Genomic DNA, 22,936 nt, shown 5'->3' with positions numbered 1-22,936 from the left:
GTTTCGATAATCCATATATCTGTAGGATTACACGGTTTCTGACAATCCAGTCATATCCTAAGACAATCGGAGCACAAACATTGGGCATTATATCGGGTGAATATTTAGAACGTAGGATCGGAAGCCCGCGTTATGGTCGCCCTAACATGATTGATTGGGAGCACTAAATGCATTAATTACTATGTACAAGTGAAATCGCACTGGATGTGTTAGCTAAGAATTAGATTGGTAAGTAAGTAAGCATTATTTACAACTGAGATCGCACTTGGTGCGGACGGAGGTCTGTAATTCTATTACAAAAATTACTATGTTTCAACTGTAAGGGAAAAACAGCCAGTTTGGCCGCGGGCCGAGTCAGCTCACCGTTCTGAGTGCGCACCTTTGCGACTCGAACCACACCGTCCGACCCAGGTAGCACTTCAGTCACGTCACTCGTCCGGCTTAAGTCTCAGCTTGCTAGATCCCGCGTTATGGTCGCCCTAACATGATTGATTGGGAGCACTAAATGCATTAATTACTATGTACAAGTGAAATCGCACTGGATGTGTTAGGTAAGAATTAGATTGGTAAGTAAGCATTATTTACAACTGAGATCGCACTTGGTGCGGAAGGAGGTCTGTAATATTATATTACAACTGTGATCATGGGAGTCTCCCAAGGGAAGAACAGCCAGTTTGGCCGCGGGCTGAGTCAGCTCACCGTTCTGAGTGCGCACCTTTGCGACTCGAACCACACCGTCCCACCCAGGTAGCACTTCAGTCACTCGTTCGGCTTAAGTCTCAGCTTGCTGGATCTACACTAATCTCGGTAGTGAGTCACAAGAAGAAGAAAATTCATTCCATTTGATTCCTGAATTATTTTCTTTTTAACGAAGCCGGAGAAGTCTTGATTTGACTTTGACGTTGCAATTGTCCCCACCGAGTATCATTTTGAGCGTGTCCATTGCTGCCGGTTCTGCGTTGGGCTCATTCCACAGGAGCACGCGTTTGTTTACCGCTTCCTGTAGCGGGAACGAACAGTTTTTGTTGAAGTTGCCTATTTGACCGTAGTTTAAGAAGAAATGTATGAATGCGTCGAAAAACCAATTTTTACCTGCACTCGGTTTCCCGACAACGTAGAGTGTATTTTTTTTCGGCAGTCGTTTGTCGAGTATGTTGTAGACGTCCATTATTTTTTTTTTTTTTTTTTTTTTTTTTTTTTTTGGACCGAAGAGACCTTTGCTTCAGTCGCCTAATGCTTTCATTCCTTCTAGCAACTGTTTTATTTTTCTCCCATCTCCAAGGAGGAAACCTTCATCAAATTCTCCATTCTCGAACCTGTGGCAGATGCGTGACACATTAAAAATAGTTTAGATTGCAAATGCAAACTATAAAATTTGAATTTGTAACATTTGAATACAAACTGGCTTCGATATAATCATTGCACTTGGGATATTTTAAGCTGTATAGACCTCAGTGATGGGGCAGGTGAAGGCAGTAATTTAGGAGTCTTGAAGTTTTAGGCTCAAAACCCTTAGATAATTTACTGAATTAGAGAAGTGAACACAATTTAATGGAATATTATAAGCTTTTGATATAGGTAACTTTTAAAATAAATAGGAATTTGACTTACCAGGCGATTGAATGCGCACATGTGCACAATCTATCACACCAACAACTCGAGCAAACTTTCCAATGTCATAAAATTTGTTCTTTACTATAAAGTTCCTCAACACTTAATTAGAATTTAGAACGCATAAAAGTCAGAATTTAATCTCTTTTATTTTATTTCTAATTAAAAAAATGTCATTGGAGGGAGACATTAGCAATGTCATTAGAGAGGACATTAGCAATGTCATTGGAGGGAGACATTAGCAATGTCATTAGAGAGGACATTAGCAATGTCATTGGAGGGAGACATTAGCAATGTCATTAGAGAGGACATTAGCAATGTCATTGGAGGGAGACATTAGCAATGTCATTAGAGAGGACATTAGCAATGTCATTGGAGGGAGACATTAGCAATGTCATTAGAGAGGACATTAGCAATGTCATTGGAGGGAGACATTAGCAATGTCATTAGAGAGGACATTAGCAATGTCATTGGAGGGAGACATTAGCAATGTCATTAGAGAGGACATTAGCAATGTCATTGGAGGGAGACATTAGCAATGTCATTAGAGAGGACATTAGCAATGTCATTGGAGGGAGACATTAGCAATGTCATTAGAGAGGACATTAGCAATGTCATTGGAGGGAGACATTAGCAATGTCATTAGAGAGGACATTAGCAATGTCATTGGAGGGAGACATTAGCAATGTCATTAGAGAGGACATTAGCAATGTCATTGGAGGGAGACATTAGCAATGTCATTAGAGAGGACATTAGCAATGTCATTGGAGGGAGACATTAGCAATGTCATTAGAGAGGACATTAGCAATGTCATTGGAGGGAGACATTAGCAATGTCATTAGAGAGGACATTAGCAATGTCATTGGAGGGAGACATTAGCAATGTCATTAGAGAGGACATTAGCAATGTCATTGGAGGGAGACATTAGCAATGTCATTAGAGAGGACATTAGCAATGTCATTGGAGGGAGACATTAGCAATGTCATTAGAGAGGACATTAGCAATGTCATTGGAGGGAGACATTAGCAATGTCATTAGAGAGGACATTAGCAATGTCATTGGAGGGAGACATTAGCAATGTCATTAGAGAGGACATTAGCAATGTCATTGGAGGGAGACATTAGCAATGTCATTAGAGAGGACATTAGCAATGTCATTGGAGGGAGACATTAGCAATGTCATTAGAGAGGACATTAGCAATGTCATTGGAGGGAGACATTAGCAATGTCATTAGAGAGGACATTAGCAATGTCATTGGAGGGAGACATTAGCAATGTCATTAGAGAGGACATTAGCAATGTCATTGGAGGGAGACATTAGCAATGTCATTAGAGAGGACATTAGCAATGTCATTGGAGGGAGACATTAGCAATGTCATTAGAGAGGACATTAGCAATGTCATTGGAGGGAGACATTAGCAATGTCATTAGAGAGGACATTAGCAATGTCATTGGAGGGAGACATTAGCAATGTCATTAGAGAGGACATTAGCAATGTCATTGGAGGGAGACATTAGCAATGTCATTAGAGAGGACATTAGCAATGTCATTGGAGGGAGACATTAGCAATGTCATTAGAGAGGACATTAGCAATGTCATTGGAGGGAGACATTAGCAATGTCATTAGAGAGGACATTAGCAATGTCATTGGAGGGAGACATTAGCAATGTCATTAGAGAGGACATTAGCAATGTCATTGGAGGGAGACATTAGCAATGTCATTAGAGAGGACATTAGCAATGTCATTGGAGGGAGACATTAGCAATGTCATTAGAGAGGACATTAGCAATGTCATTGGAGGGAGACATTAGCAATGTCATTAGAGAGGACATTAGCAATGTCATTGGAGGGAGACATTAGCAATGTCATTAGAGAGGACATTAGCAATGTCATTGGAGGGAGACATTAGCAATGTCATTAGAGAGGACATTAGCAATGTCATTGGAGGGAGACATTAGCAATGTCATTAGAGAGGACATTAGCAATGTCATTGGAGGGAGACATTAGCAATGTCATTAGAGAGGACATTAGCAATGTCATTGGAGGGAGACATTAGCAATGTCATTAGAGAGGACATTAGCAATGTCATTGGAGGGAGACATTAGCAATGTCATTAGAGAGGACATTAGCAATGTCATTGGAGGGAGACATTAGCAATGTCATTAGAGAGGACATTAGCAATGTCATTGGAGGGAGACATTAGCAATGTCATTAGAGAGGACATTAGCAATGTCATTGGAGGGAGACATTAGCAATGTCATTAGAGAGGACATTAGCAATGTCATTGGAGGGAGACATTAGCAATGTCATTAGAGAGGACATTAGCAATGTCATTGGAGGGAGACATTAGCAATGTCATTAGAGAGGACATTAGCAATGTCATTGGAGGGAGACATTAGCAATGTCATTAGAGAGGACATTAGCAATGTCATTGGAGGGAGACATTAGCAATGTCATTAGAGAGGACATTAGCAATGTCATTGGAGGGAGACATTAGCAATGTCATTAGAGAGGACATTAGCAATGTCATTGGAGGGAGACATTAGCAATGTCATTAGAGAGGACATTAGCAATGTCATTGGAGGGAGACATTAGCAATGTCATTAGAGAGGACATTAGCAATGTCATTGGAGGGAGACATTAGCAATGTCATTAGAGAGGACATTAGCAATGTCATTGGAGGGAGACATTAGCAATGTCATTAGAGAGGACATTAGCAATGTCATTGGAGGGAGACATTAGCAATGTCATTAGAGAGGACATTAGCAATGTCATTGGAGGGAGACATTAGCAATGTCATTAGAGAGGACATTAGCAATGTCATTGGAGGGAGACATTAGCAATGTCATTAGAGAGGACATTAGCAATGTCATTGGAGGGAGACATTAGCAATGTCATTAGAGAGGACATTAGCAATGTCATTGGAGGGAGACATTAGCAATGTCATTAGAGAGGACATTAGCAATGTCATTGGAGGGAGACATTAGCAATGTCATTAGAGAGGACATTAGCAATGTCATTGGAGGGAGACATTAGCAATGTCATTAGAGAGGACATTAGCAATGTCATTGGAGGGAGACATTAGCAATGTCATTAGAGAGGACATTAGCAATGTCATTGGAGGGAGACATTAGCAATGTCATTAGAGAGGACATTAGCAATGTCATTGGAGGGAGACATTAGCAATGTCATTAGAGAGGACATTAGCAATGTCATTGGAGGGAGACATTAGCAATGTCATTAGAGAGGACATTAGCAATGTCATTGGAGGGAGACATTAGCAATGTCATTAGAGAGGACATTAGCAATGTCATTGGAGGGAGACATTAGCAATGTCATTAGAGAGGACATTAGCAATGTCATTGGAGGGAGACATTAGCAATGTCATTAGAGAGGACATTAGCAATGTCATTGGAGGGAGACATTAGCAATGTCATTAGAGAGGACATTAGCAATGTCATTGGAGGGAGACATTAGCAATGTCATTAGAGAGGACATTAGCAATGTCATTGGAGGGAGACATTAGCAATGTCATTAGAGAGGACATTAGCAATGTCATTGGAGGGAGACATTAGCAATGTCATTAGAGAGGACATTAGCAATGTCATTGGAGGGAGACATTAGCAATGTCATTAGAGAGGACATTAGCAATGTCATTGGAGGGAGACATTAGCAATGTCATTAGAGAGGACATTAGCAATGTCATTGGAGGGAGACATTAGCAATGTCATTAGAGAGGACATTAGCAATGTCATTGGAGGGAGACATTAGCAATGTCATTAGAGAGGACATTAGCAATGTCATTGGAGGGAGACATTAGCAATGTCATTAGAGAGGACATTAGCAATGTCATTGGAGGGAGACATTAGCAATGTCATTAGAGAGGACATTAGCAATGTCATTGGAGGGAGACATTAGCAATGTCATTAGAGAGGACATTAGCAATGTCATTGGAGGGAGACATTAGCAATGTCATTAGAGAGGACATTAGCAATGTCATTGGAGGGAGACATTAGCAATGTCATTAGAGAGGACATTAGCAATGTCATTGGAGGGAGACATTAGCAATGTCATTAGAGAGGACATTAGCAATGTCATTGGAGGGAGACATTAGCAATGTCATTAGAGAGGACATTAGCAATGTCATTGGAGGGAGACATTAGCAATGTCATTAGAGAGGACATTAGCAATGTCATTGGAGGGAGACATTAGCAATGTCATTAGAGAGGACATTAGCAATGTCATTGGAGGGAGACATTAGCAATGTCATTAGAGAGGACATTAGCAATGTCATTGGAGGGAGACATTAGCAATGTCATTAGAGAGGACATTAGCAATGTCATTGGAGGGAGACATTAGCAATGTCATTAGAGAGGACATTAGCAATGTCATTGGAGGGAGACATTAGCAATGTCATTAGAGAGGACATTAGCAATGTCATTGGAGGGAGACATTAGCAATGTCATTAGAGAGGACATTAGCAATGTCATTGGAGGGAGACATTAGCAATGTCATTAGAGAGGACATTAGCAATGTCATTGGAGGGAGACATTAGCAATGTCATTAGAGAGGACATTAGCAATGTCATTGGAGGGAGACATTAGCAATGTCATTAGAGAGGACATTAGCAATGTCATTGGAGGGAGACATTAGCAATGTCATTAGAGAGGACATTAGCAATGTCATTGGAGGGAGACATTAGCAATGTCATTAGAGAGGACATTAGCAATGTCATTGGAGGGAGACATTAGCAATGTCATTAGAGAGGACATTAGCAATGTCATTGGAGGGAGACATTAGCAATGTCATTAGAGAGGACATTAGCAATGTCATTGGAGGGAGACATTAGCAATGTCATTAGAGAGGACATTAGCAATGTCATTGGAGGGAGACATTAGCAATGTCATTAGAGAGGACATTAGCAATGTCATTGGAGGGAGACATTAGCAATGTCATTAGAGAGGACATTAGCAATGTCATTGGAGGGAGACATTAGCAATGTCATTAGAGAGGACATTAGCAATGTCATTGGAGGGAGACATTAGCAATGTCATTAGAGAGGACATTAGCAATGTCATTGGAGGGAGACATTAGCAATGTCATTAGAGAGGACATTAGCAATGTCATTGGAGGGAGACATTAGCAATGTCATTAGAGAGGACATTAGCAATGTCATTGGAGGGAGACATTAGCAATGTCATTAGAGAGGACATTAGCAATGTCATTGGAGGGAGACATTAGCAATGTCATTAGAGAGGACATTAGCAATGTCATTGGAGGGAGACATTAGCAATGTCATTAGAGAGGACATTAGCAATGTCATTGGAGGGAGACATTAGCAATGTCATTAGAGAGGACATTAGCAATGTCATTGGAGGGAGACATTAGCAATGTCATTAGAGAGGACATTAGCAATGTCATTGGAGGGAGACATTAGCAATGTCATTAGAGAGGACATTAGCAATGTCATTGGAGGGAGACATTAGCAATGTCATTAGAGAGGACATTAGCAATGTCATTGGAGGGAGACATTAGCAATGTCATTAGAGAGGACATTAGCAATGTCATTGGAGGGAGACATTAGCAATGTCATTAGAGAGGACATTAGCAATGTCATTGGAGGGAGACATTAGCAATGTCATTAGAGAGGACATTAGCAATGTCATTGGAGGGAGACATTAGCAATGTCATTAGAGAGGACATTAGCAATGTCATTGGAGGGAGACATTAGCAATGTCATTAGAGAGGACATTAGCAATGTCATTGGAGGGAGACATTAGCAATGTCATTAGAGAGGACATTAGCAATGTCATTGGAGGGAGACATTAGCAATGTCATTAGAGAGGACATTAGCAATGTCATTGGAGGGAGACATTAGCAATGTCATTAGAGAGGACATTAGCAATGTCATTGGAGGGAGACATTAGCAATGTCATTAGAGAGGACATTAGCAATGTCATTGGAGGGAGACATTAGCAATGTCATTAGAGAGGACATTAGCAATGTCATTGGAGGGAGACATTAGCAATGTCATTAGAGAGGACATTAGCAATGTCATTGGAGGGAGACATTAGCAATGTCATTAGAGAGGACATTAGCAATGTCATTGGAGGGAGACATTAGCAATGTCATTAGAGAGGACATTAGCAATGTCATTGGAGGGAGACATTAGCAATGTCATTAGAGAGGACATTAGCAATGTCATTGGAGGGAGACATTAGCAATGTCATTAGAGAGGACATTAGCAATGTCATTGGAGGGAGACATTAGCAATGTCATTAGAGAGGACATTAGCAATGTCATTGGAGGGAGACATTAGCAATGTCATTAGAGAGGACATTAGCAATGTCATTGGAGGGAGACATTAGCAATGTCATTAGAGAGGACATTAGCAATGTCATTGGAGGGAGACATTAGCAATGTCATTAGAGAGGACATTAGCAATGTCATTGGAGGGAGACATTAGCAATGTCATTAGAGAGGACATTAGCAATGTCATTGGAGGGAGACATTAGCAATGTCATTAGAGAGGACATTAGCAATGTCATTGGAGGGAGACATTAGCAATGTCATTAGAGAGGACATTAGCAATGTCATTGGAGGGAGACATTAGCAATGTCATTAGAGAGGACATTAGCAATGTCATTGGAGGGAGACATTAGCAATGTCATTAGAGAGGACATTAGCAATGTCATTGGAGGGAGACATTAGCAATGTCATTAGAGAGGACATTAGCAATGTCATTGGAGGGAGACATTAGCAATGTCTTGAGTCTGGGGCATTGCAATGCCTTGGAGTGAGTACTCGGAATGAGTTTCTGGATGATATAGGCACTTGGTGAGTGTCTATGTAGGAAGACCGTTGGGTAGTCTTGCAAAGAGGAGTAACCTGGTTTGTTAGAATAAAGTGGTTGGTAGTTTGATAACTTACAGTACCATTTCAAAGGTACATTGAAATAGGAATGAGGGCACTCTTCTGGGAGAGCGGTCAATTGAGCAATGAAAGTTTTGGTTTGTAAATGTGAAATTTACATGTTTGAGGTTGATAGGTTGATACAAGTATTATTTTAGTTAAAATAATGGGGTTGATTGGTTGAGTTGAGTTCAGCACAAAATGACTTTAGAGCAACAGGTGGGGTTGAAAAGTTATGTTATGAGAACACAGGGGGGTTTCAGGTTACAGAAAAAAAGGGGTTTACTGCACTGAAGAAAATGATTTTGACCAAGAAAATGTTATACACACAGAGACACAGACTTGATCAGCTAGACCACACACAATCTAGCCAAAAAAGGGGGTTTTAAAGTTGCATTATGAAAGCTATGGTGAAGCTTTTTGAACTTTTTTGGAGCCATTTTCAGAAAGCAATCCCATGATTGCTGAGTGCTCTGTGCACAACTCTTTAAATCTCAGCCCCTGCTTTGCCACTGTTTACCATCTGAGTTTGACACACCCTTTGGCATTTCAGGTGGAGGATGCAGTTTACAATGTTTTCTTTTTTTTTTACCATAGACTTGAGCTCTGACGATTATTTACATTGAGACTAAAGGTCTACTCTAATAAGCGTCAGTTGTCTCGGCTGATAGCCGACTATTCGTCTCGTTGGAAAATTGATTTTGAAAGTGAAAAATAATATGATAAGACGTGAGCACTTGTGTTGAAATACACCATACAACTCGTGTATGATGTTTTCTTCTGACTTTCATCTCACATTCGAAGTTTGTAGGTCCAACCTCCTATCTTCTAAATCCAGCTTTCACATTTCCATCTCTCGAAGGGCTAGTCCGGCTATTATTCCTTGGTGAAACCAGGGGAAGGGATTCATATTGTGACCTGGTACAAATGTACCTTCCCGTTCTGTTCCTGTTAAATGGAAAGCATGCATATCGTGCTCATGCAGGACCTTGAGGACGGTATTTTCACTTTGTGGCATCTTGGTACAAAAATTTTAACAGCCTTTGCTTACCTGACGATTTTTGCCCCATGTAGAGAGGCAAAATTTTCGGTATAACATAGGGTAGCACTAAGGGTTGAAAATCTATCAAACTTACCTCTGATTAATACTTTGGAATGTTGTTCGAGCAGGGATGTTTCCGTTTGGGTATCGTACCCTATAAAGTCGTTGTGCCAGCACAGCATTTTCGTTTGATACACCATATGCTAAATGCATGTCCGCATATTTTTCATTGGAATAATTATGCTTTTTTTTTAAGAAGGAGAAGAGAAAAAAAAGTGAAAATGAAATTTCAAAAGAACTTTCTGTGTCCGATCATGACTAAATTGATCCTTGCCAGTGTTGTGACACACTGACTACTTTTTCGTTGGCGGACGCTAAGTCATCCGCTGTATTTATATTGCTGGGGTTTGCTAAGGGAATGTTTTCCCTTTCTTTGGTACCAAGTGTCAATTGTTTCGATAATCCATATATCTGTAGGATTACACGGTTTCTGACAATCCAGTCATATCCTAAGACAATCGGAGCACAAATATTGGGCATTCATTATATCGGGTGAATTTTTAGAACGTAGGATCGGAAGCCCGCGTTATGGTCGCCCTAACATGATTGATTGGGAGCACTAAATGCATTAATTACTATGTACAAGTGAAATCGCACTGGATGTGTTAGGTAAGAATTAGATTGGTAAGTAAGCATTATTTACAACTGAGATCGCACTTGGTGCGGAAGGAGGTCTGTAATATTATATTACAACTGTGATCATGGGAGTCTCCCAAGGGAAGAACAGCCAGTTTGGCCGCGGGCTGAGTCAGCTCACCGTTCTGAGTGCGCACCTTTGCGACTCGAACCACACCGTCCGACCCAGGTAGCACTTCAGTCACTCGTCCGGCTTAAGTCTCAGCTTGCTGGATCTACACTAATCTTGGTAGTGAGTCACAAGAAGAAGGAGAAGGAAAAAAAATCATTCCATTTGATTCGCGAATTTTTTTCTTAGCTAAGCCGGAGAAGTTTTGATCTTGGAACTTACCTCCTGCTGCTTGATCTGCTCATTTCTTTTGTCTCCTTGTGGATCGTTTGGAGATGGCGGGACATTGCTGACGTAGATCCACCATAGCAGGATATGATGGTTTTGTTCTCTCTACAGAGAAGGCAGATCGCCTTTTCTTGCCGACGTTTGGCAAATTGCCACACCCCCCAACTGGGCAGGACTTTAAGAATCTACAAAAGTAAACTTTAAAATTTCGGGAGGAAAAAAAATGTCTTGTCTGGATGTTCCTGCTGGCGTGTCTGGTCTGGATGTTCCTGCAAATTTTTGTCGATAGTGGGATTCGAATCCGGACCTTCTGCATGGCAAGCAAGAGAATTACCACTGGGCTAACCGTGCCCCCAAACTTCATATTTCTTCTTCAATCTTTTCCCTTGAGCTTTTTTAATTTGGCGGCTCACTAAAAACTGAGCTGTCGAAGAAATTCCTTCCAACATGGACCAGGATTCTTCACTAACATTAAATTTATCTTTTAAATCTCGGACTATGCTTTTTAATTTTACATTTCTTTTTTTTTTTTTTTTTTTTGACCGAAGAGTTATCCTAATGCCGGAAGCTAATATTGGAAACCTACGCTTTAGGACACCAAACAAACGTTCCACTGTATTTCTCGTCCTAATGAGACTTTCGTTGTAGAGACCTTCTGCATGAGTACGAGCATTCACTGGTACCATCATGTATGCTCTACACTCATACCCACTGTCTCCAAGGAGGAAACCTCCATCAAATTCGCCATTCTCAAACCTGTGGCAGATGCGTGATGCATTAAAAATAGTTTGGTCGTGAGTTGACCCTCCCCAGCGAGTTACTATGTCATAAATTTGGAGATCAGGGCCCCCAACCACTTGGACATTGATAGAAAAATACATTTTTCTATTTCTATAAACTTCTGGTTCATCTCCACCTGAAAATGAAAAGAAACAATAACAATAATTTCAAATCTTTATTCTTTTTGGTGATCTTCTCATTATACAATACTACAGAAAAAAGTATGAAATAAATATTTATGTCAAATAGATTGCAAACGCAAACTACAAAATTTGAATTTGTAACATTTGAATGCGAACTGGCTTTAATATAATCACTGCACTTGGGATATTTTAAGCTGTATAGACCTCAGTGATGTGGCAGATGAACGCAGTAATTTAGGAATCTTGAAAATCTAGGCTCAAAACCCTTGGATAATTTACTGAATTTGAGAAGTGAACACAATTAAATGGAATATTATAAGCTTTTGATATAGGTAACTTTTAAAATAAATAGGAATTTGACTTACCAGGAGATTGAATGCGCACATGTGTACAATCTATCACACCAACAACTCGAGGAAACTTTCCAATGTCATAAAATTTGTTTTTTACTGACAATGCTTCCTCTCCATCAGGCATTCTGATGTATTGAGGTCTCAACTCAGCTATTGCTTTGGCAACAGTTGCAACAGTTTTGCATGCAGTGCTCTTGTGGATGCCTGAGAAATCACCACAGGTTATTAAGAAATTCCCCGTGGCAAAAAATCTCAGTGTAAGCAACACTTTTTCAACTGCAGTGAGTGCATCATTCCTGAAATGATAAAAAAAAGTTAATGTAGATCTTTGAGTAATTTACTTGTAAATATTGACTGGTGATTTCTCTAGCTCACCTTGAATCTTTTGGCACCCCTACTGGGACCATGCATTACTCTATATGATGCCACAGCAGCCCGGTTCATTGACATAGGTAGAGAAAAGAAAGATCACACAGTCTAGAGACTAGAAAGTAGACACATTATGGCCATCAGAAATTGCAAGAGGCTATCAATAAAACACCAGCTTTCCCATAACCAAAACAGATCTTCATGTAATCTACAGGAAAATATCTAGAAATAACAAATCTACAATTTTATTATATAGATATGTACCTTCATTTATTAACAATACAAACAAACTTACACAAGTGCCTTGGGTTTTATGCTCTCTTCTATTTGCTCCGTAAGTAATAGCACAGATTGTTTTGTGAGTCTGAACCTCATGAAAAATTGTTCATCAGACAAATCAAACATGTGGTTTGGTCTCTCTCTTCTATCTTGCTCTTCTCTCAGAATGATGTCTGGCTGGACATAATCCTCTTCATCAGAAGAAAAGTCTACAAAATCCATGTTGAAATACATGATCAAAAATTGATAGTTCAAATTTACAACTGACTTTCACAAGACACAAATGTAATTTTTTGAAATGAAAAATATTTTCACAACAAAACTCAAAATGTACTATCATCCACACACTGCACTATCAAATTTTGGGCTTTGTTGTCATTTTTGATAGCTTCTTTTATCTCTTTTTCGGTACCATTGGTTGTACGTATATAATCACATAATCAGCCGTGGACACTGGAACACACCCTCCTCGGGGACCTGTCCGTAACAACCATGACTTTTTCGACTGTCAGAGCGTCCATAAGATGTTTGGCAATGTTCACTAAGGAGATTACCACTTGAATATTGTGGCGCGAACGACCTTCTGTCCCTAGTGTTAAAGTGCCTTGATGGGTGAGGAAGCTTTTCTTTTTTAATTTCTTTGTAGCCAAAACCAAATGACAGTCCAAAAGCGATCACCCTAGGGCTGATTGAAAGGCTGACGAAAAATACCGCTCCTGTCTGAACTCGGAAAAAGGCGAAGAAGCCATGTTAATATCACTAGTAACTAGACGGAGGTACATTATTGTTGATTTATTTCTTTTATGTCACTTGTAATTGTAAATGTAAAAAAATAGGTTCCTACTATCATGTATAAATTTCATGTAATAAAAGTGTAAATATGTAAATAATAAAATCACAGTTTATTAATTAAATCATAGGTAGAGAAAAGAAAGATCACACAGTCTAGAGACTAGAAAGTAGACACATTATGGCCATCAGAAATTGCGAGAGGCTATCAATAAAACACCAGCTTTCCCATAAGTAAAACAGATCTTCATGTAATCTACAGGAAAATATCTAGAAATAACAAAACTACAATTTTATTACATAGATATGTACCTTCATTTATTAGAGGCTATCAATAAAACACCAGCTTTCCCATAACCAAAACAGATCTTCATGTAATCTACAGGAAAATATCTAGAAATAACAAATCTACAATTTTATTATATAGATATGTACCTTCATTTATTAACAATACAAACAAACTTACACAAGTGCCTTGGGTTTTATGCTCTCTTCTATTTGCTCCGTAAGTGAATAAAACACCAGCTTTCCCATAACTAAAACAGATCTTCATGTAATCTACAGGAAAATATCTAGAAATAACAAAACTACAATTTTATTACATAGATATGTACCTTCATTTATTAACAATACAAACAAACTTACACAAGTGCCTTGGCCTTGGGTTTTATGCTCTCTTCTATTTGCTCCGTAAATAATAGCACAGATTGTTTTGTGAGTCTGAACCTCATGAAAAATTGCTCATCAGACAAATCAAACATGTGGTTTGGTCTCTCTCTTCTGTCTTGCTCTTCTCTCAGAATGATGTCTGGCTGGCTGGACATAATCCTCTTCATCAGAAGAAAAGTCTACAAAATCCATGTTGAAATACATGATCAAAAATTGATAGTTCAAATTTACAACTCACTTTCACAAGACACAAATGTAATTTTTTGAAATGAAAAATATTTTCACAACAAAACTCAAAATGTACTATCATCCACACACTGCACTATCAAAATTTGGGCTTTGTTGTCATTTTTGATAGCTTCTTTTATCTCTTTTTCGGTATCATTGGTTGTATAATCAGCCGTGGACACTGGAACACACCCTCCTCGGGGACCTGTCCGTAACAGCCATGTCTTTTTCGACTGTCAGAGCATCCAAAAGATGTTAGGCAATGTTCACTAAGGAGATTACCACTTGAATATTGTGGCGCGAGCGACCTTCTGTCCTAGTGTTGAAGTGCCTTGATGGGTGAGGAAGCTTTTCTTTATAATTTCTTTGTAGCCAAAACCAAATGACAGTCCAAAAGCGATCACCCTAGGGCTGATTGAAAGGCTGATGAAAAATACCGATCCCGTCTGAACTCGGAAAAAGGCGAAGAAGCCATGTTAATATTACTAGACGGAGGTACATTATTGTTGATTTATTTCTTTTATGTCACTTGTAATTGTAAATGTAAAAAATAGGTTCCTACTATCATGTATAAATTTCGTGTAATAAAAGTGTAAATAATAAAATCACAGTTTATTAATTAAATAATTCCATTATTATTCGGTCATTTTTACTTAAGTTTTTTTATTCTTCATTGTAAAATTACATTTCTTGGGCCATCAAACCTCAGCTTGAAGCCCGTCTCATATTGGAAGTGTAGACGCGCGACATTTAGTAGCGCGTAGTCGGCTCCAAAACCAAACCTTTAATTAAATAATTCCATTATTATTCGGTCATTTTTTACTTGAGTTTTTTTATTCTTCATTGTAAAATTACATTTCTTGGGTCATCAAACCTCAGCTTGAAGCCCGTCTCATATTGGAAGTGTAGACGCGCGACATTTAGTAGCGCGTAGTCGGCTCCAAAACCAAACCAATGAAAATGATAGATATCTTATTGTTTGGTTTTGCAACCGACTACGCGCTACTCGTCACGCAACTACATGTCCAACGTCAGAGGATAATAGTAGAAGAAAGCCAGCCGTTCCGAAAACGAACCTTATCATTCTATTTAAGATAAAATCCGCCCCGGGCGGTAATGGAAACCGCCACCTAGTCCATGCAAGGTAGACGCACTAGCCTCCCAAGCCAACTACGCTGGCGCTGGCGCGGCGTGATTGGAAAATGGAAATAGCTTACGGTTTCTACATTCACTTCGCGTCGTTGGTTTGCTATCACTCCATTTGGATTATTGGAACGATTGTCGCTGTCTTAAGGTATGTCCACACGTAGTCGACCGGCCGTCGATCAATGTCGACTGAACCGTCCACCCTGCCTCGACAACATAGTTCTTCTTCGTCGATCGACGGCCGGTCTACCATGTTTGGACACACCTTTAGGAACAAGGACTACATAATGGCACCCTGTACTTCCCATACCTATTAAGTGCTTAAATAAACAGAATGAATCATTCATGAAGTAGTAATGGGGCGTACAGACCAAGAGAGAAGTTTTTTGCTGAAATCCTCAACTCTAAAGATGGAGAAAAGTTTCCAGTCTAATGAATAATGTTCAGAATAAGCTAAATGCAATCATTACAATAACTGAAAGCAGAAATATAGTAAAAATGGTAGTGAAAATTAAAACAAAATTGTTTTTACTTTTTACATCTCTCTTCGACTTTTTATTTTTTATTTCTAAAATTTCAAATTTCGCGCTCTCACAGTCACACAAGAAGAAGTCACAGGAGGCTACAGATTTGTGGATATCTGGATATATTATGATTGTCTAATGAATAATGTTCAGAATAAGCTAAATGTAATCATTACAATAACTGAAAGCTGAAAGCAGAAATCAAGAAATTAATACAAAATTCTTTTTACATCCCTCTTCTCTTTCTCTTCCACTTTTTATTTCTAAAATTTAAAATTTCGCGCTCACACAAGAAGAGGAACATGTGGTCAAGGAGGTTACAGATTTGTGGATACCTGGGTATGATCCTGTTTGTGAAGCAGATGATAGCGGCCATTTTTCATTACCTATTTTTTTTTTTTTTTTTTTTTAGGTATGTAGGTAAATAAATAGGTACCCTAATAAATAAAAGTAATTACCTTCCTATCTCTAATATGTAGGTATGTACGTAACTGTTCCTGCTCATTATGTTTGATAGACGTTAAAACGTACCATTATTCATACCTCCATGGTAAATAAATACCCTAATAATTAGGTAAATACCTTCCTATATCTAATATATAGCCATGTACGTACCTATTCCTGCTCATTATGTTTGATAGACGTTAAAACGTACCATTGTGTCCACTTTGTTCTTTCTAGTGACATGACAGTAGATCACGTTGACGAGGAGTTCTTTTTCTTGGAGGTAACAGAGTCCACAGTCCAGAATGTCATGAAGTTACTAAATAAAAAAAAGGATTTTTTTTTTCTCTCTCATCTATTTCACAAAGGTAACGAGTCTTCAATCAAGCATCATCTAAGTATGTACATATTTGAAAGAGAGAAAGTTATTGATAGGCACTGCCACTGGGGCTACATTTCTTTTCTAAATAAATACAGTAGGTACCTAACCATCCCCTCTGAAGTTTTACAGAGTGTTTCCAGCGGGGACTTATTGCTTTAAAAAAAAGGTGCCTAACCGAAGCTATATTTACCTGAATTTGTCTTTAGGTTGAACAAAGTGAAGATCTTCATCATCCAGAAGATAATAATAGTTGTCTTCATCATGCGGGCTCCACAAGACATAGAAGTCCTTTCGCACCAAACTCTGTAGCCTTTGTTTCAAATCATTCACCGTTTTTATTCTGTCTTGGTGAAAGAAAAGGGCAACACTCTTCCGGGCATCCTCGAAGAAATCTTCACATGAGACGGTGATTACAAATCCCAATGATTTGGACATGATGTTAAATTACCTGGGAAAGTAGGTATGTGGGGGAAATTAATTTTTAAAAGGAGAAAAATTTTAGACCAAGCTCCTCCTCCTGCTCCTTTGCCTTTTGCGTTCAGATGAGGTTGGTGTTTTTAATCTGCCTCCCAATTTGGTTTTGTAGGTACAAAATATTCACAGGCGGATGCCCTTTGCACTGAAATGTTGCTATTTCTTTAGCAATAGAAATTTTCAGGCTGGTATCCTCCCTGCTTCAAGTCCCTCACCCAGGTTCACTGTTTTCATTCTGTCTTGATGAAAGAAAAGGGCAACACTCTTCCGGGCATCCTTGAAGAAATCTTCACATGAGACGGTGATTACAAATCCCAATGATTTGGACATGATGTTCAATTACCTGGGAAAGTATGTGGGGAAAATTTATTTTTAAAAGGAGAAAAATTTTAGAACAAGCTCCTCCTCCTGCTCCTTTGCCTTTTCCGTTCAGATGAGGTTGGTGTTTTTAATCTGCCTCCCAATTTGGTTTTGTACAAAACATTCACAAGTGGATGCCCTTTGCACTGAAATGTTGCTATTTCTTTAGCAATAGAAATTTTCAGGCTGGTATCCTCCCTGCTTCAAGTCCCTCACCCAGACTTAAAACCTAACTACCTAATGAAATTCTTTGTTTTTCTATAACCCCCTGCCTGATGAAATTTGGGAGCAACCAATCAGACCATCTACCTGATTTTACTAATGTTACTTACCTTTGAATATGGGGCATACAGACCAAGATTTTGCTGAAATCCTCAACTCTAAAGATGGAGAGAAGTTTCTTGTCTAAAAGCAACCAATCAGACCCATGGGGTGTTATCACACCATGTGTTTCATAAAATACATAGATGCTGCCTTCAGTAGTCAGCATCTACCTGATTTTACTTATGTTACTTACCTTTGAATATGGGGCATACAGACCAAGATTTTGCTGAAATCCTCAACTCTAAAGATGGAGAGAAGTTTCCAGTCTAATGAATAATGTTCAGAATAAGCTAAATGGAATCATTACAATAACTGAAAGCAGAAATATAGTAAAAATGGTAGTGAAAATTAAAACAAAATTCTTTTTACTTTTTACATCTCTCTTCGACTTTTTATTTCTAAAATCTAAAATTTCAAATTTCGCGCTCTCACAGTCACACAAGAAGAAGTCACAGGAGGCTACAGATTTGTGGATATCTGGAACCGATTAAAATCGGCCGCTTGTTTCAAAAGATATGAGTTTTTCGTGTTTTCCCTGTTTTCTGTCCATTTTCTCATGTCCACTTTTGGAACTGGACTAGCCACTGGCCACTGGTCTACCCTGTCCTGTGCAGGATGAGTCTTGTTTCATACAACTCATTCCAATTGATGGACTGTTCAGTCCGCGTGTCCTCGGTATCAAATCCTCCTACATAGTTATCATCTTCAGTGTCCAAACTGAATTTACCCTGAGGTGGTTTCAACTCTTCGGCACCAACTGAGGAACAAAAACAGAAACATGGTCATATAGTGCCTGGTTGTAAGTAAAGAAGATTTGATAGAGGGATCTGTAACTGGTAAGGTCTATCGTCCCGGAAGTGAAGAGAGCAGGAAGACAGGATAGAAAACCAGTTTCGAGAACGGTCATCTGTTTAGAATGAAAGGAGAAAAATAGGATAGACGGGAATCGAACCCGCGGCCTAAAACTTACAAGGCATAAGCGCGTAAGATGTATGTTGACATGAATAATGGTCGCCACTTGCGCTCAGACGGTCTGAGCGTGAGACGCGGACATAAAAGAGAGATGTAATATGTAAGTAAAGAAGATTTGATAGAGGGATCTGTAACTGGTAAGGTCTATCGTCCCGGAAGTGAAGAGAGCAGGAAGACAGGATAGAAAGCCAGTTTCGAGAACGGTCCTTATCTGTTTAGAATGAAAGGAGAAAAATAGGATAGACGGGAATCGAACCCGCGGCCTAAAACTTACAAGGCATAAGCGCGTAAGATGTATGTTGACATGAATAATGGTCGCCACTTGCAGATCTGTCAGACGGTCTGAGCGTGAGAGGCGGACATAAAAGAGAGATGTAATAGTTATGCTCTATTTGACTTTTCTTTGACTTACGTAAAATAAGGAGTGAGAGCTGTGAAGACACCTTGCAGACAGATTTTACTTCCCCACACACATAGTTCGAGAGAGCAGGGTTGTAAGATTCGTCCATTTTGAGAACCTGCAACATTATCAGAATATAGCTATCAGAGATACCTTTAACCTCCCTAGTCTAGTGGTCATTCCACCGCCTTGCACGCTGGAGACATGGGTTCAATGCCCCTTTTTAACTTTGTGTTTGGATTTATATAGGGAAATGGGTGAAAACTGGAAATGTAAAAAATAGTAATAGAATAAAAGGAAAAAGAAAAAAAGATTTTTTTAACTTTGTGTTTGGATTTATATAGGGAAATGGGTGAAAACTGGAAATGTAAAAAATAGTAATAGAAAGTAAAAAAAAGAAGAAGTTTATTATTCGTCCATTTTGAGAACCTGCAACATTATCAGAATATAGCTATCAGAGATACCTTTAACCTCCCTAGTCTAGTGGTCATTCCACCGTCTAGCACGCAAGAGACATGGGTTCAATGCCCTTTTGTTTAACTTTGTGTTTGGATTTATATAGGGAAATGGGTGAAAACTGGAAATGTAAAAAATAGTAATAGAAAGTAAAAAAAAGAAGTTTATTAGTGAAAATATTAGATCTAGTCCACCATGGAAACAACTTACTTTGAAAAGTATCACATCATTCTCGCTGGGGTGTTTTACTTCAGGGAACTTGGCCAGGTCTTCAGCGCTCATGGATTGAACACAGGTCAGCATGTGGTTCAAGTCACTAAACCCATTCACCACTTCATTAGGGACAGCATTGGCTTCTTTACTACTAGTTTCTTTACATTTGTAAGTTCCATTTAATTCATTCTCAGCTTCCAAGTCTTCCTCTTCTGTATAAGAATTTACTCCTTTGTTATCAACAGTCTCATCTGGATCCACAGGTATTCTTACAACTTGGTTAGAGTCACCATCACAAGCTCCTTTGACACTCCTTCCGGTATTGTTCCTTTCAAAAACAAGCGGCATGTCGGGGAAATTACTATGTTTCAACTGTCGTAGATTGTCTAGCACTGCATATGTGTTTCCATTGACCCGAGGCAACCTCTGGTGGCTCCTTTTAAGTTTACGATCAGCATTAGACAGCTCGATTTCATCAGGTGTAGGAGCGTTAGAACTGCTCACTTGGGATAAGTTTCTATTGAGAATGGTTTTGTTCTCGCGAGACTTTTCGATTTTTTCTATGCTACTGTTGTACTTCTTTTCACCTTTTGGACTATCTTCTGCTGTGTCGCTTATTGTTGTATCTTGTATTTTCACATCTTGTTGAAAACTGTCATGAGTGGATTTTTCACTATCAGCATTGAACTTTGTACTCTCTTTTGTTGCATTTTGTTGTACTCCTGTGCTTTGCTGACTACTGTTTTTGCCGTCAGTGTTAGGAGATCGTTTTAAACATTCAGCTTGAAGTTGACTGATAAAGCCTGCTAGAGTATACTTATGACTGGGTCTGTTACGCCTTCGTGACGTGCTAAGAGTAGATGGACTATTGACAGCCGTGGATGTTGTCATAGATCTGCTAGTGAAGCTGCTATTCGTATAGTTTTGAATATGTCACGTCAAATTTTCACAAACTGACATTATCCGGTGCTGTGCGGTTAAAACCGAACTTAGGTACGGAACCCTTAATTAGTAAGGCATAAATACATAAGTAGGTACCTAGTTACCTAGTATAAGTGCCCACCACTTATTTAGGTGTCTTACCTACATACTAAATAGTCTTAAAACTAAAAGTTCCGAACACTAAGGACTCGGTTTTTACTGATCGAGTCAGCTATCATGGGATCTTGTGTTTCGTTTTCTAAATGCAAGAAAGGAAAAGATGCTGATGCAGGAGTTCCTCAGACTGAAGTCATTCCGTTTTCCTGGTAAGAAAAAAAGAGCGTTAGTGCAATAGAACAGTGTTTACTGATCGAGTCAGCTATCATGGGATCTTGTGTTTCGTTTTCTAAATGCAAGAAAGGAAAAGATGCTGATGCAGGAGTTCCTCAGGCTGAAGTCATTCCGTTTTCCTGGTAAGAAAAATTCATTACTTTCCTTCCTATAGGAAAGGAAAGTAAAAAAGAGCGTTAGTGCAATAGAACAGTTAAGAGTGGGCAGGTAGGTAGGTAGGTACACACTTACCAAAGATCCCATTATAATGTTGAAAAGAGGGAGGGAAGGAGAGAGAGAGAGAGAGAGAACGGAGACCAAGGAGAGAGTAAAAGAGAGGGTATTACAGTGGCGTAGCGTGGTCTAAAGTCAAGCGTCACCATGCACATTACTACATAAGTCATGCACATGCTTCTTCATAAATATTTAAAGTCAATATTTAAGGGTATTTGAGTACCTAAATTTTGGGTAATGATATGTAATACCCGGTATTACATATCATTTTTGTAGTGGATCAATCAAAGTTCCCCATTCTCTCCAATACAGAATGCTACAATAAAGAAAAACCTAGTTAGTTCAATAGACATTTTGAATGGGTGAGCTTGGATCCAATCCACCAACTTACAGATCCGATATCTAACGCGTTAACCACACCACTACTTCTTCGTAGGATAGGAACCAGGTATATCAAGAGTCCGAAGCGCCATCCGGCCTCTTTACCACGAAATGGAGTGTTTTCTAAACGGGATAGTATGTCTAGGGTCTAGGGTGACTAGGGTAGTCAAGTCAAGACAAAGTATTTAAACTAATTTTCCTACGAAATAAAGTTTTAAGGGGGTTTCGTTCTCTATATCAAAAACCAATTCCAGGGAAACCCGGAAGACCAACCTGAACCTGGATGACTTTGTCCTGAAGGACAAGGAGAATGAGACCATCTGGAAACTACCTGGCTCAGTAAACGGACAACAGTTTGTCATCCGGAACTGCACCCACTGTCTAGTTTATCTACTGGACCATGTCAATTCGGTCACTTTTGACGACTGCAAGGAGTGCAAACTGGCAACGGGGCCCATTGTCGGCAGGTAAGTGAGATTAAGGGGACCCATTGTCGGGAGGTAAGTGGGATTAAGGTGATCCCATTGTCGGGAGGTAAGTGGGATTAAGAGGCCCATTGTCGGAAGGTAAGCGGGATTAAGGTGATCCCATTGTCGGGAGGTAAGTGGGATTAAGGTGAACCCATTGTCGGGAGATGAGTGGGATTTTATGATAAAAATCCGCCCCTGGCTGTCGGACTCGCGACCTAGCGCTTACAAGGCAGACAAGCTACTGTCCAAGCAAGCTAGCCTGGTACTGAACTTAAGGTAGAAACAAACTACTATGGGGAGTCAGACAGATGTAGTTAAAATACTACCTATCATTACCTGTTGTTTTTTACTTTATTGTCATTCTCTACTACCACCTATTCATATACATTTACCTTTTTTTTTAGTTAAGCAAGGTCTTTTTACCGTATGCCACTTTTATAAAGTCGTACATTTTTGCATAGTACCGTACTTTTAAAGCAAATTATCGTACATTTTATCGTATAAAATTCATTACCGTACACATTATCGTACCAAAGCTCGAATACCGTACAAATACGGTAATTGCCGTACATCTGGCAACACTGTCTTAGGCGTGATTGGTGTCTTAGCGTGATAAGTAGTATGTAGGTACCTATTGAATAGGTACTCGCATACATAGGTACCTACTTGTGTATAGCTGCCAAATTTGGACTATGTGT

General features: G+C 39.3%; 3 protein-coding genes across 3 annotated transcripts in view; 1 reads left to right on the top strand and 2 right to left on the bottom strand.

The window, feature by feature from the left end:
- Positions 1–865: 865 nt before the first annotated feature.
- LOC103510832 (putative nuclease HARBI1) lies at positions 866–13,430 on the bottom strand. The gene is made up of 5 exons (XM_026824792.1): positions 12,538–13,430; positions 11,886–12,169; positions 11,141–11,513; positions 10,592–10,700; positions 866–1,000 (listed from the first exon to the last, which is right to left on the bottom strand). The coding sequence occupies exons 1-5, from the start codon at positions 12,753–12,755 to the stop codon at positions 866–868; spliced, it is 1,119 nt and encodes a 372-aa protein (XP_026680593.1). The 5' UTR covers positions 12,756–13,430.
- A 5,021-nt stretch (positions 13,431–18,451) lies between these two features.
- Positions 18,452–20,813, bottom strand: LOC103510821. The gene is made up of 3 exons (XM_008475520.3): positions 19,900–20,813; positions 19,246–19,351; positions 18,452–18,618 (listed from the first exon to the last, which is right to left on the bottom strand). Exons 1-3 carry the CDS (start codon positions 20,791–20,793, stop codon positions 18,458–18,460), a joined length of 1,161 nt encoding a protein of 386 aa, XP_008473742.1. The 5' UTR covers positions 20,794–20,813; the 3' UTR covers positions 18,452–18,457.
- Positions 20,814–21,202: 389 nt separating this feature from the next.
- LOC103510831 (protein XRP2-like) overlaps positions 21,203–22,936 on the top strand; it is a 3,423-nt gene continuing 1,689 nt past the window's right edge. The window contains exons 1-2 of the mRNA XM_026824791.1: positions 21,203–21,296; positions 22,023–22,235. Of these exons, the coding sequence (XP_026680592.1) occupies positions 21,208–21,296; positions 22,023–22,235 (302 nt within the window). The 5' untranslated portion in view covers positions 21,203–21,207. The remainder of the gene's footprint in view (positions 21,297–22,022; positions 22,236–22,936) is intronic.

The sequence above is a fragment of the Diaphorina citri genome, unplaced genomic scaffold, assembly GCF_000475195.1.
Source record: "Diaphorina citri unplaced genomic scaffold, Diaci psyllid genome assembly version 1.1 scaffold648, whole genome shotgun sequence".
Classification (NCBI taxonomy): Eukaryota; Metazoa; Arthropoda; class Insecta; order Hemiptera; family Psyllidae; genus Diaphorina; species Diaphorina citri.
The sequence above is the reverse complement of the archived record's forward strand: the minus strand, read 5'-3'. Positions and strand labels throughout refer to the sequence as shown.